At 48.3% G+C, this 14580-nt stretch overlaps 5 protein-coding genes across 5 annotated transcripts; 4 read left to right on the forward strand and 1 right to left on the reverse strand.

The window, feature by feature from the left end:
- Positions 1-278: 278 nt before the first annotated feature.
- N7471_001574 (LysM peptidoglycan-binding domain-containing protein) lies at positions 279-2520 on the forward strand (the record flags this gene model as incomplete). The annotated part of the gene is made up of 3 exons (XM_057274295.1): positions 279-545; positions 594-1435; positions 1518-2520. 3 exons carry the CDS (start codon positions 279-281, stop codon positions 2518-2520), a joined length of 2112 nt encoding a protein of 703 aa, XP_057142474.1.
- A 2364-nt stretch (positions 2521-4884) lies between these two features.
- On the forward strand, positions 4885-6882 carry N7471_001575 (flavin-containing monooxygenase; the record flags this gene model as incomplete). Its single annotated transcript, XM_057274296.1, has 1 exon — positions 4885-6882. One exon carries the CDS (start codon positions 4885-4887, stop codon positions 6880-6882), a length of 1998 nt encoding a protein of 665 aa, XP_057142475.1.
- A 1007-nt stretch (positions 6883-7889) lies between these two features.
- N7471_001576 (uncharacterized protein) lies at positions 7890-8084 on the reverse strand (the record flags this gene model as incomplete). The annotated part of the gene is made up of 1 exon (XM_057274297.1): positions 7890-8084. One exon carries the CDS (start codon positions 8082-8084, stop codon positions 7890-7892), a length of 195 nt encoding a protein of 64 aa, XP_057142476.1.
- Positions 8085-9179: 1095 nt separating this feature from the next.
- N7471_001577 (sugar porter family MFS transporter) lies at positions 9180-10879 on the forward strand (the record flags this gene model as incomplete). The annotated part of the gene is made up of 3 exons (XM_057274298.1): positions 9180-9362; positions 9415-10142; positions 10195-10879. The coding sequence occupies 3 exons, from the start codon at positions 9180-9182 to the stop codon at positions 10877-10879; spliced, it is 1596 nt and encodes a 531-aa protein (XP_057142477.1).
- A 1527-nt stretch (positions 10880-12406) lies between these two features.
- On the forward strand, positions 12407-13874 carry N7471_001578 (intradiol ring-cleavage dioxygenase; the record flags this gene model as incomplete). Its single annotated transcript, XM_057274299.1, has 5 exons — positions 12407-12656; positions 12710-12862; positions 12914-13056; positions 13124-13289; positions 13429-13874. The coding sequence occupies 5 exons, from the start codon at positions 12407-12409 to the stop codon at positions 13872-13874; spliced, it is 1158 nt and encodes a 385-aa protein (XP_057142478.1).
- Positions 13875-14580: the final 706 nt, after the last annotated feature.

Consider the following 14580-nt stretch of genomic DNA (forward strand, 5'->3'; position numbering starts at 1 on the left):
ACCGGGATATTGACCACTCAGAATTCCTGTTTTGCACTGTTGATACCGTATTCATATGGCCGCGACGCTAAAAAAGGTTTCTGAGCGTTGAAGGGATAATCTCCGTCCGGTGAGACATCTTCTTGGTTCTTGGTTTTTGGTTCGGCCTGCTCTCCCGTCGAAAAGGTCTTCTTTGACCCTTCACGTCTTGAAGAAACTTGCAGCATTTATTTGTTTGGAGCAGAGAAATGCTGACTTTTAACCAATTCTTTGCCGTGCTGTCTTTTTCAGCATGCACCATGGCGCAATTCAACCTCTACCCAGGTGTCCCCTCAGATCTCTTGAGTACGGCATTCAACATTAGCTCTGGCTGCTTGACGGCTCTCAATGCCACCCTTAGTTGCGATCAAGACCTCTTTTCCATGGCTGGAAACGCTGATGGGTTCTTCTGGAGCGATGACAATGCTACAGCACTTTGCACTGGTGCTTGCCAGAACTCAGCAGCTTTGTGGTGGAATAGTTGCGCAGATGCATGTGCCAACGACCAGTTGAACGCGTATGGAAGAGTATGTGAAAAACTCTTGTAGATCTTCGATTACTTACACGAATTATAGATATATCCTGCCCAGACCATACCCGGGCGCTTTGTGGACGGCTTGAACATCGTTTGCGTCACTGCAAATACCGATCTAACTCTGGACGTTGGGATCAACGGCACCATCACGAATTCAACATTCCTTGACAACAGTACAACTGCATCTGCCACCAGTGAAAACCTGGTCTCTCGCCAAACATCCAGCGTATCTCAGTATTGTCTTGTCCAGTCCTACGACTGGGTTGGATCGGATATTATCCGCCCAGACTGCACTGACCCTGCCAACTCCAACGCCTCTCAATGTGTTGATCCTACGGACGTCCCGCCCGAGAACGAACGGCTTGCAAACCTCTACCCAGACGACTTGCTGTGCTCGCAGTGCTTTTTGAGCATGTTCTACCTGCGGATTGCATCTCCTTTCCTGCCGGATGTGGATCATTCAGATTACCTGGTTGATCAATGGTTTGACATTCTTGACGTCTGCAACGCCACTTCAAAAGTACCCGATCTCCTCGTTCGAAACCTTCCTTATTATCAATATGCTCCAGGAGAATCGGACAACTGGGTCGACAACACAACGTACGGTTTCAGCGACCTTCAGCCTCTCGGAGGCAATGGAACGACCAATGTGACTTGTCAAGCCCGGAGCATCAATTTGGCTGATCTGAATCCTCCGGGTATCGATTATACCACCCAAACAACTTGTGATGTCATGGCCTCGTTCTTGAATACATCAACGGGTGATATATGGCAGATGTATCAAAATCCAGACTGCATGCCTGATTTTGATTATACCGAGATTCCGGTTGTGTGCCTTCCATTCTCTTGCTCTGTTACCCAGCTGAACGCAAACACGACCTGGTAAGTCTGCTCAAACCCATAGAAGCCGCATCAATTTGCAGTGGCGAATCATGACCCTCACTCACACCAACACCGAACGCAGTGATCAATTCGTCGCAACTCTTCCGGCTATAGGTAACAACACCATCACCACCACACAGTTCCTCTCGTGGAATCCGAATCTCATTGGTATCTGTGATAATACGACCGAGCAATATGTTTGCACGAGCGCACCAGGCGGTACTTACATCTCACCCCCAACGAATATAACGACTAGTAGCGGGGACTCGCGTGGTGGAGGTAACGGAAGTGGGACATCCACTGGAAGTAGTGGGGTTGGTGGCTCCTCCAGAAACTCCACTCTCGTAGCGCCCGGTGGCACTCCACCCAGCCCAACCCAGTCTGGCATACCATCAACATGTGATCGGTATGCCCAGGCTCAGTCGGGCGATGGCTGCGACTCTTTCAGCCTGGACTTCGGCATCACATCACAGCAGTTGGAGACGTGGAATCCTGTTCTTGGGTCAAATGGCGAGAACTGTCTCACGCAGTTCTTCGCTGGGTACTGGTACTGCGTTGGACTTGTAGGCTCTGCAACAAGTACAGCCACCACTTCCACAACCAGCTCCACGGGTGTACCTACTCCGTCACCAGTCCAATCCGGAATCGACCCGCAATGTACGAAATATTCCGAGGCCGTCTCCGGAGATAGCTGCATCGCTTTCGCCTCAGCGAATAATATCACTCCCGCCCAGCTTTATAGCTGGAACCCAGTCCTTGGTAGCGGAGGCTCGAATTGCGGCTCAGGTTTCTGGGCCAACGAGTACTATTGCGTCGGCGCGCCTGATGGTTCAGCTACTACAACAACTGCTCCTACAAGCACGGCTGTAGCCACCCCTTCGCCAATCCAGTCAGGTATAGACCCGCAATGTACGAAATTTGCTGAAGCTGCCTCGGGAGATTCTTGCCCCGGCTTCGCCACGAAGAACGGTATCACGGCCACCGAGCTCTACTCCTGGAACCCAGTCCTCGGCGCAGGAGGTGCGAACTGTAATTCTAATTTCTGGGCCAACGAATACTATTGTGTTGGTGCACCTGGAAGTTAGTCTACTTGAACCATTGGAATTGTGGGTTATTCATAGAGTATTACTGCTGTACTAAGAAGTTGATTAAGATACCTCGTGGGGACAAAACAAGCGGAACCAATTATTGCAGAAGTACAATGCCCCACACGGCGTGGCAGAATCATAATTAATACTGCTTTTTTTGTCCACCGCGAGGATACATGTAGTATATAGTTGCTGGAATCAATGTTTAAGCAACGGGGGAGGGGAGGATTGCCATCATCAAAATATACCAATACAAATCTTTTTAAGCAGTATAGGCTAGAGGTTGCTCCCAGTCTCAGTAGTATTGCAGTGAGTCTGAGGATTGATATTGGAGCAGAGGGAGCAAAAAGGGGCAGATTGCCCAAATAGAGGGCCTGTTGGTAGACCACAGGATGCTTAAAAGATGTAGATTGAATCAAATTCAGCATACTGTGCTACCCACTTGTGTATCTGATGTCAAGCATCGCCACATTCAGCAGGCGGCATATCCAAGTAAAGATAGGCAGAACAGGTCCACGTATCCCTTCATCACTCAGCTCACCTAAGTCCGTCAGGCATCAATTTGTATGGCAGGGATATTGACCAATCAGATCTTCAATTTTTGAAACTCCATCTCCTGCTGAAGGTTGTTCAACAACTAACTATCAACTACGCTGTGATATTGACTAAAACAAGGCCCTTCCTTACATAGATGAACTCCACATGCCTTGCAACCATAGTGAGAACATTTCATTCGAATATTTTGATTGGTTAGCTCCAAAGCTCTCCGCTTTTTGGATCGTACGGAACAGCTCTGACAGTCTACTGCTTTACTTGTATACTGCAACTGATGGCCTGAAGGAGTTGAAGGACCCTCAATTTGAGCTTGATTTTTCTGTGTTTCAGACCTTTTCCTCTTGCCCTGTGCCTTGTTGTTCAATTCAAGCAAAGCCTGAAACAATGATCTCCTGAATTCCTTGGGACTTTTGAATACACCCTCACTGTGCTTTGATAACAGCCAACAATTGACGAGAACTGTATGGAATATTAATTCGAATAAGGCATGCCAACCTCCCCTTCGAACACGTCGTTCTCCTGAATATGAGGCTCTTAATTGGTCACCTTGATCAACTGCATTCATGTTATGGTTGTACATATCAATGACTATCGGAATCGGCAACTCTTTGATCGGTTGATCTCCAAAGACCTTGAATGCTGTTTTGGCTGAAGTAGGTGTAGGTGGTGGCCTTTTTTGAGTCCTAATTACAGTTCCATCTGCGAATTTGTGTGTAGTGATAGAAATATGGGTGTACAGCAACGTATGGTATGCATGAAATATATATATGACTGTAACTAGCTAAAATGACACGAGTCCGCTCTACTTCCAACCTGTGCGGACATAGCTTACTAAACAATATAGCTATGCAATTTGTATGGGGGCTTGCGGAGAGAGCGGTCCGTTTATTTTTCCGGGTTTTTAATACCCTGTATTTCATCGCAGTATTCAACCTTGGTATTCGACAGTTACGCCTGATTTTAGCTACAATTATCAATCTCACCCCGAAAAACTTGCATGACCCTAGCAGATGAAGAAAACAATTATTCATCTTGCTGACTGGGTTCAAAAATTTGCCTAGGTAGCAAAAATAGTTGTGAAAGTTTTTCGACATTCGGTAAGCCGGACGGAACACGGAAGGATATATCCGCTTCCGGGGATACCAGCTAGCCTCGGGAATTTGTTTTGAACATCACTCGCTACAACAGAAGATGGCGAAGGTTGAACGATCCTCTGTTAAATAGCATACAGCATGAATAAATACAACATTAATCATCAGAGCTACTTCCCGCTCAATTATGTTCAGTTGTCTTCAACAGATTTTGCGGGAAAGAGATTTTTCCCTTATCATGCCGAGTGGGCCCGGTGTTACGCACTGCCAACTGGTCATAGTTAGGTTAGAGGGATTCTAGGTTATACTTGCCTTAAGCTTCTCAGTCTTCTAACGTTAACGATCTGTTCTCCTAACTGTACTATTGCCTAATAGGCCTTACTATAGGATAGGTCCTTTTAAGGTATCGAGGAACGGTACTAGGTAGCTTCTTAGGATCGGGTTTCGGTCCCTTGCTTCCAGAATCTCCAGCTCACATATACTTCATCCTCTCTGGAAGCATTTCTTTTTCTCCGTTTGCTCTATTTTCCCGTTTACTCTCGGTTTGTTCTCAGTTTGTGCTAAATTGCTAGGAAATACAACATAGAACACAAACGATTGCTAAACACCCTGCATCTCATTGAACAGCTGACACACAACTCACGATGGCATTTATTAACCCCCATTAGTCTTTCTCATTTGTATGTAGGGATTCTTTCTCCGCCACTTTGCCATGATGCCAGAGAAATCCCTTGCTAGCCCAGAGGGTCCCGCTCTCGATCAACCTACCACCAATATATCCAATATAGCCAAGATGAGCGAACACGATCTGCAGAAGATACAAGATCAGTATGACGTGGAACGCAAGAAACGCCTGCGCCCTGACGGACCAACCCAATATGTGGGCTTGACCGATGAATCCACGAAAAGTGTTCATTCGAACGGAAATATCGCGATCGACAACAATCTGCTCCAGCAGAAGAATGTCCGGGTCCTCATTATCGGTGCTGGGTTTGGAGGACTGCTGTTCGCAGTGCGACTGCTCCAGTCGGGATTTCTTCGTGCGATTGAGATCCTCTTCGTGGATACAGCAGGTGGCTTTGGAGGAACGTGGTGGTGGAACAAATATCCCGGCTTAGCCTGTGATGTCGAAGGTTACACTTACATGCCCTTGCTAGAGGAAACAAAGTACATGCCGTCGCAAAAGTATGTCACCGGGCATGAATTGAGAGAACACGCGAATCGCATTGCCAGTCAATGGAATCTCAGTGAACGGGCTTTGTTTCAGACTGTAGTCAACAAGTTGGCTTGGAATGACCAGGATTGTCAATGGACAATTCATATCACACCATATGGCCAGTCACCCACTGCAATACAATCTGATTTTGTCATTTTGGCTACCAGGTTGCTGAATTCCCCGAAAATACCAAAATTGGACGGGCTTGAGACCTACAAGGGGAAGGTTTTCCACACCTCGCGCTGGGACTATGATTACACTGGAGGAAGTCCAAGCAGCCCAACCATGCATAGACTACAAGACAAGACAATTGGATTTGTCGGAACCGGTGCATCTGCCATCCAAGCGATCCCACACCTTGCCCAGTGGGCAAAGAAAGTGATTGTGTTTCAGCGCACACCATCTTCTGTAGATTGGCGTCACAACCACTCCACAGATCCCACCTGGTGGGCGAAAATGGTCCAAGAAGGAGGCTCTGGGTGGCAACGAGATCGCATGGAGAATTTCAACGCCTTCCCCTCGAACGAGAATCCGCTCCCAGATGTAGACCTTGTCGATGATGGTTGGACGAACATGCCGTCGTTCAGTGTACTGATCGGAAGTCCCTCCGGCCTTGACCCGGACCATCTGACGCGGATGCATCAATTGGATTTGCATCGTCAAGAGGCGATCCGCCGTCGCGTGGAAACCACAGTGACCGATCAAGCGACTGCTCGTGTTCTGAAGCCTTGGTATCCTGGGTGGTGCAAACGGCCGTGCTTCAGTGACGACTTTCTCACGGCATTCAACCAGCACAATGTTTTCCTGGTGGACACTAATGGAAAAGGGGTTCGGACTGTGACAGATCGAGGGATCTTGGCAGGGGACCAAGAGTATGAAGTGGATGCCATCATTTTTGGAACAGGCTACAGTCTTGGAGGTTGTGGGGATCTGACTATCACCGGACGGAACAACCAGATCCTGCAGGACAAATGGCAGAAGGGACTGACTTCACTCCATGGAGTGATGACCAATGGGTTTCCTAACCTGTTTTTCCCGGGTCCGTATCAAACAGGAGCGTCCGCAAACCAGGTCTATGTTCTCGACCAGCTTGCCGTTCATGTCGCCCACATCCTTTCGGAATCTGGCAAGTTAACTTCGGAGGCTGGAAATTTAACTTCGGAAGCCGACAAGTTGAATTCGGAAGCCTGCAAGTTGAACTCGGGACGAAACTCAAATGTCACCGTTGCCGGGTTTACTATTGAGCCTAGCTCTCGCTCGGAAGGAGAATGGACTGCCAAGGTTTTGATGAGAGCACGAGCACTGGGGGGTGTTTTGAATTGCACTCCGGGGTACTTCAATCGGGAAGGACTCCAATTTGACGACCTTGAAGCCTTGTGGGCGGCACACTTCAGTATCTGGGGAGAGGGGATTAAGAGTTATGTGAAAGAGATTGAGGACTGGCGACAGACGGGTGGGTTGGTCGGACTTGATATTCAGTCTCTACATGGCGCGTAGTTTAGAATCATGTTCACACACAGAGTTTTGATACAGTTTTGGTTTAACCCCTTTTTTTTGGTTTGTTCGTTTAATGGAAATGAAAACTCTACCTGGTACCTGTTGCTGTAGGGAGGCAAGTCTTGATGCAGGTGCAACCGAACACTCGGGTCATGGACTCGAGACCCCTGTACGGAGTACAACGTAGGACAATTAAAATCCAATCCTGGGTAGCCAAAAGATGTGTCAAAATGAGTGTGTCAGGTTTAACCATGGAAATCAAGGAATGCCACGAATCATAGTCAAGGCCATGTTTTAAAATCCAAAAGGGGATATTGATCATGACAGGTAGGTAAACATAACAAGTCTACACCGGTGACCAGATCCAGTGTTCAAGACAAGTAAGTCCTGGGGTAGTATTTCCCCCCAGGAAAACAAACCTAAATCCGGGAGATCCGGAGACTTCTCCATGTTTTCAAGACCTAATGAGTATGGAGTAGTGCATTAATACATCTGACTCGGCAACAACCGAGTCCGACCCCGTACATCGATAGATATTTTCCCTTCAAAAAGGACAACAAATCACCGTTCTAACGGAAAGTGTTCACCGGCATCGGAAATGAATTCCTCGGCTCGCTCCGTTTGCTCGTTTTTTTCGGTCGGAGAACCCCAGTTCTTCAACTTTCCCAACTTCGGTCCCCATTGTATGGCTAATGTGGGTCCCTCATGCCACTATTCCAACCGAGACCATATGGCAAGTTTTCTATCAGTCTGTACTCCGTAAGCCGAGCGCGGACCCGTGGATGGGGCACTGGGGTAGCATTTGCTGTATTTGGCCGCTCTAGAGTTGGATAGGTTCGGAAGTTTAGTAGAGTCACAATTTGCGACATCGAATAGCATGCCACGCCAAGCGCGCGGTTGAGACAGGGTAAGGCAGCTAAGGGACAAGCACGAAATCTTCCCGACAATAGTCCGCTGATTCATTTTGTGGCGATATTCGGCACGGGATAGGCTGCGACAACTCGACTTCACGTGATAGCCAAGACAGAATGCGGAGATGAAAAGCTGAAAAGGTTAGGGTCCCTCGTGTGTAACTGGCTGGTTTCCCCGTGGGAGAAAGCCTCGAAAGCCCATTTCTGCCCTCGGAAATCTTGTGTTCTGATAGACCCACCGGCTGGCTCGGTAATGCCCGAGCTGCGAGCCACCTTGACAGTGTTGATCATTGTGGTTTTGTTTTTGTTTTTTGTTGGCATAGTAAAGCACTAAACCCAAGTCCTGAAACTAATTTACCGTGATTATTCTTACTGTGTACCCTATCCATACTAGTAGTCAGCTTTCCTTATGCCAAGGCTGGTTTTTTTTTCCCTTAAAAGTAAAGGGGACAGTGGGATTGTGTGGCGTCCCCAAGGTCTGTGCTTTGGACGGCTTGCCTTCAATGTGACATTGATGTGAATATAACTAACTAGTAGGTTTTGTTTAGCCTGGAAGTGTTGAACTGTGAACTGCAGTCCCTTCATGTCACCAGACTCATAACTGAGCCACCTTTTTTTTCATTACCGAATAAGCTAGAGAGTAGCCCTGGAAGTACTAGTGAATGAGTAAAAATAACCTGGAGAAAATACCCTTGGACTGTGAGAGTCACAGTAAAACCAGAAAAAAACCTTGGAAAGTATTTGCGGGACACGTGGCGCACAGTCCCAAGGCAACCAACCAATTAGAGCTGTCTTCCCCGCGGACCCTCTATCCTAAAGTGGACATGTCCGGTTTCTCAATCCGAGGCTCTGTTTGGTTCTAGACGTTGCGAAAGGTGGTTTTTGTGGGTTTGATTTCACTTTGACCCTCTTATAGCCGATGAGACAGGGATCGGTGGATCATATCTGGGGTTTCCAGCCAATCAGATCCTCTAACCTTACTGTTTTACGGCTTAGGCCGTGCAGCACTTCCCCGGTTTTCTATACTTGCCGTTTCTATCGCGTGGTCAACTTTCCAGAGCCGACTTGGCTACACAGTGGTTCCAGCCGATTTCTAGATTTCTTGTATTTTATGCCGACAGTAACCAAGCCGAATATGGATTAGATTAGATTATGGTTTTTTCCGGTAGTTTTCTCCTTTCTTTTTTTCCGGACATGGGGGAGGTCTGGGGATGAAGCTCAAGTGTGGCTGTCTCCCCCAGGATATAAATTATCTCTTCTTCCCCAGTCCCTTCCTTTCCTCTTCTTCCCTCCCCATCTCTCACTTCACATTATCTTGCTTTGAGGCATCTCACTTTGTCTCTCTCTGGATTTCTTTAAACCATCTGCTCTCCTCGACTTGCTACCATGCCTGGTGGAGCAGTCATCTCTGGGCCTGTCGACGCCACGCGCGTCGAGGCCCCTGTCACCTTCAAGGCCTACTTGATGTGTGCCTTTGCTGCCTTTGGTGGTATCTTCTTCGGCTATGACTCTGGTTACATCAACGGTGTTCTCGGCATGGATTATTTCATCCGGGAGTTCGAGAATCTTGTGAGTATCAGTGTCTCCCCACAGTTTCTAGGATCACACTAACCGCATCTAGGATCCCTCCACCGTCAGCCCCAAGCTCCCCTCCTCCCACCAGTCGCTCATCGTCTCCATTCTCTCCGCCGGAACCTTCTTTGGTGCCCTCATCGCCGGTGATCTGGCTGACTGGTTCGGTCGTCGGATTACTATTATTGCTGGATGCGCCATTTTCATTGTCGGTGTTGTTTTGCAGACCGCTTCTGCCAGCATTGGACTTCTCGTTGCTGGTCGTCTCATTGCTGGTTTCGGTATCGGATTTGTCTCTGCTATCATCATTCTCTACATGTCTGAGATTGCACCCCGCAAGGTCCGTGGTGCCCTCGTCTCGGGTTACCAGTTTTGCATCACTATTGGTATGATGTTGGCGTCGTGCGTGAACTATGGCACCCAGAACCGTACAGACAGTGGGTCGTACCGGATCCCCATTGCCCTCCAGATGCTCTGGGCTCTCATTTTGGCATTTGGATTGTTCATGCTTCCCGAGTCCCCTCGATTCTTCATTCGCAAGGGCCAGAAAGATAAGGCTCGCGCTGTCCTGGCCCGTATCCGTGGCCAGCCCGAGGATTCAGAGTTTGTTGAGTTGGAGCTGAATGAGATCGACGCCAACAACCAGTACGAACTTATGGTAATGCCCCAGGGTGGATACTTCACCACCTGGTTGAGCTGCTTCAGTGGAAGCCTTTGGCACCCTAACAGCAACCTTCGTCGTACTATCCTGGGTACCTCGCTGCAGATGATGCAACAGTATGTCTCACTCTCCCCTCCTTGCGATTGAATAGGAACTAATGAACTATAGGTGGACTGGTGTCAACTTCATCTTCTACTTCGGAACCACTTTCTTCAAGGACCTTCACACAATCAAAGATCCCTTCCTGATCAGCATGATCACCACGATTGTCAATGTCTTCTCCACCCCGTTCTCCTTCTACGCCATTGAGAGATACGGACGTCGTCCTTTGCTCCTCTGGGGTGCCCTGGGCATGGTTATATGCCAGTTCATTGTCGCCATTGTTGGTGTCACCGATGGCCAAAACCCCAAGGCCGTCAGTGCAATGATCTCTTTCATTTGCGTCTACATCTTCTTCTTTGCCAGCACCTGGGGCCCCGGCGCTTGGGTCGTCATTGGTGAAATCTTCCCTCTGCCCATCCGGTCCCGCGGTGTTGCCCTCTCCACCGCTTCCAACTGGCTCTGGAACTGCATCATTGCAGTCATCACCCCTTACATGACGGATGTCGATAAGGGTAACCTTGGCCCTAAGGTGTTCTTCATCTGGGGCTCTCTGTGCAGCTGCGCCTTTGTCTACACATACTTCCTCATTCCCGAGACCAAGGGTCTGACCCTTGAGCAGGTTGACAAGATGATGGAAGAGACTACTCCTCGCACTTCCTCTAAGTGGCAGCCTCACAGCACCTTTGCTGCCGAGATTGGATTGGACGAGAAGGCGGCTCATGGACCCAGCGTGACCCAGCAGGAGGTCTAATCCATCGGACTGTTTCTGTCATGGTGGTTCTCTTGTTCTCTGTCTTTTACGTAGTTATGACCACCTTTCAGGAGGTCTTGCTTCAGTTTTTGCCTCTATCATGCGTTAACGGTTTCATGCGACATTGCCTCCGATATCCACGAATATGCATGTACCATAATCAATTTAATTCTGATGGCTTTTGATACAGTTTCCTCTTAATTCTTGTAGGCAATCATTTAACCATCAAGTGCTTGATGCCAAAAAACTTCCATGGGCACCGGGGCCATAGTAGTCTCGATCATATTGATAATTGTTGTAAAAGAATGAAAGAGTACCACAGTTGAGGAACAGAACGTGAAGTCCAACACAAATGAAATGGGCATTACTATGTGGTTTGGTATACCATAAAGAACCAAGGTCGGTATAACAAAGTCTTGCACACGAACTTGCATACGAATTCATCCATTGGGGATTCATCCATGGGTAATGTAGTTAAATGAAGATGAAGTCGTCTGGCCGCGTGTCTGCCCTGCAAAACAGGCCCAGAGGTGTAAATGATGAGACATTACTCCGTATTCTCTCACCACATAAGGTTGATACCCATGTTCACCAACATCCACCAATCACACTCGAACATCGGAAGATCTTCGGACAGCAAGCAATTGCCAAGCCTTTCCTATGTTTATGTCAGCGCCTTGGCAAAATCCAACCTTCGAAGGTCCGAACATCATTTTGTTCGACACTGAACGGGAAAATGCACTCTTGATAAGGCAAAGTCTTTCACATGTGAGTTGTCTTACATTGATTGGGGCCCGAGGCTTCCTGGCAGCAATTCTTGGGGTGCGAAATATCCATTGTTGATTGTTCACGATATCCAGCCAAAGCTATCGGGGCCCCATTCTCCGCTGACTGATCTCGCAAGGCACCTCGGGACGGGACCCGCCAAGACCCCGACTACGTATACATACCACGCACGTTACGACGACGACTTCTAGTGGCACACAGAGAAAGACTTGTTCTATGAAGATCATACTTGGGCCGCGTCCTTAATTCCCCGCATTGAAAATTGCGAAAACGCCAATGGCTAGTTTTTTTCTTGGCAGGACAATAGTGCTAGGATGATCGACGGTGGATTCATCAGAGTTGGTTAGAGTTGCTGCCGAACTGGACCTCTGGCTCTTTCACAATCTACCGGTGTCCTATCAACGGCAAGCAATTGCAGTCCTGCGCCTTAGGATATCGTAATCTTATTAATAGATGGTTCCAGCTCCGCTGTGGAGGCCTGCAGTTACTAGGAAGCCTTTCTCGCTGAGAAACGCTCCGCGTTTCATTTGTCAATCCAGGCCCGGAACTACTCCATATCCCTCGTCAGCTTCATCAAAATGATGTTTTATCTGAAGCGGGTCTATCCTGAATCTAGCCATGCTCCGCCTTGGTATTATCCAGAGAGGCAACAGGAAGGTATAAAACACCCCGAGATACCCAGCTGTGATATCAACAACTTCCTCATTCACATTCACCTTTAACTGCCTCAATACCTCGATCATGGTTCATCTCGCATCTGTTGTTGCCATCGGCCTAACTGCTCTGACTGGCATTGTGTCCGCTCACCCGGGACATGATGTTAGAGCCGAAGCCGCCGAGCGAGCTGCATTCTTGAAAAGTGCCCCTGTTCACTCGCGCAGCCTTGCGCAATGTTCCTCTCGCCTTCAGCGTCGAGGCCACCAAAGCCGAAACGTGGCCCGTCGCCACATGGCCGTGAAGAACATCCGTCGCCGCCTTGGTCTTGAGCCTAGTATGTTTTTGAAGTCCAATTCCAAACACTATCACATTCTAACAACCCGATAGCCAGTCACTTGCACAAGGCACGCTCCGATAGCGCTCTGGATACTTCGCACCACTCCAATCTCACGGGAGTGGATTCTTCTACCGACCCCGATGTGCTGTTTGGCACCGATGCAACCTGCATTCTCGGACCTGAGGTCACCCAGGGACCTTACTGTTAGCTTCCCCATTTCTGTTTTATGGTTGAATTTTACTGACGCGGTTTAGATGTCACTGGTGAACTTGTCCGTGAAAACATCGCGGAGTCCCAGGAGGGTATTCCTCTCTACATGGATATCCAGCTGATCAACACCAACACCTGCGAACCCATTCCGGACATCTACACGGACTTTTGGCACTGCAACTCAACTGTAAGTCAATTCTCCACCCCAAATTCTCACTGTATACGAACCGTCCCACTCACATCGATAATCATAGGGTGTCTATTCTGGAGTCGTCGCCAGTGGAAACGGCAACTCTAACGATCAGACTAACCTCAACACGACCTTCAACCGAGGTGTCCAGAAGAGCAACAAGGATGGTGTCGTCCAGTTCCAATCAAACTTCCCAGGCCACTACACTGGCCGTGCAACTCACATCCACGGTATGATACCCAGATACAAGATTCTTCCTTCATTGTTATTGTCTTCTTTTCTCTACTGTTTCTTCTCGTTTGCACGAATACCCTTTGCCACAAGCTCCTTGTTGAAATCGATTCCAATGCTGACTAAATTCCTCAATAGTCCTCACCCACCCAGCCAACGACACCAAGGTTCTTGCAAACGGAACCATCTCCGGTCTTTACACCTCTTCCTCGTCGCACGTTGGACAGATCTTCTTCGACCAGGATCTCATTTCCGCCGCTGATGAGGTCGCCCCATACTCAACCAACACGCAGGAAGTGACCCTCAACTCGGACGACAGCATTCTCAGTGAAGAGCTCGATACAATTGACCCATTCATGGAATACGTCTATCTGGGCGATGATATCTCCGATGGAATCTTCGCTTGGATCACGGTTGGTATGGACCCTACCCAGGATACCTCTGTTACCCCTGCGGCTTACTACACCGAGGAGGGTGGTGTTGAGAATGAGAATTCCGGTGCTGGTATGGGTGGTGGTGATGGTGCTCCCCCTGGCGCTTCCTCACGCGGTGCTGCTCCAAGTGCCTCGGCCACGGCCCTCTAAATGAGACGGTGTATGCTTGTCTTTCAACTGTAGTAAATGGGTAGATCATATGGGTGTACAATTCGATGTCCTCAACTAGCTTTTTATCTCCGCTATCACAATATTAAAGGTGTTTTCTGCGAATCACAATAGGGACTCCTCCTTGATTATTTAGACTGAACTGTGTCAGTGTCGAAATGCACCAGACCTTTTTTAATCGAGGACCTAGTATATCGCGATTAGTTCGAGATCAAGTGCTCTAGACCTTTTTCTAAGTAATTTTCTAGGTATGTTCGGGCTAGGATGACTTGTAGGAATGAAAAAGCCGAGGGCCCAAGTCTGACCCAAGAGTATGCAAACAGTGCCTTGGTATGCTAAAATATGGGTACCCCCCTGGTCTGATTACTGGAGAAGTGGGGATAACCAAGTCCGTGCCTAAGGCCCCACGGACTCGGGCCCACACCTATTGGAGATCCATGAGACAAGGATCAACGAGGCAAGGGGGCTACGGAGGCGAATAGTTTATCATAACTGTATAATCATATGACTTTATCGGCAGAAAATCAAAAATACTGGGGGCCTCCGAATCGATGGATCGCATGCGGGCATTTTTTTCTTTCTTTTTGCATTCTCTAATCCACAGTGTGGGGACTTGCACAATTCTCTTTTCATGGAATTATGAATTGCCTGAACTTGCTCTTGAGGTCAAAATGGCCAATTCCTAAGC

This window comes from Penicillium samsonianum, assembly GCF_028829775.1.
Source record: "Penicillium samsonianum strain IBT 33392 chromosome Unknown utg000001l_segment0_segment0, whole genome shotgun sequence".
Classification (NCBI taxonomy): Eukaryota; Fungi; Ascomycota; class Eurotiomycetes; order Eurotiales; family Aspergillaceae; genus Penicillium; species Penicillium samsonianum.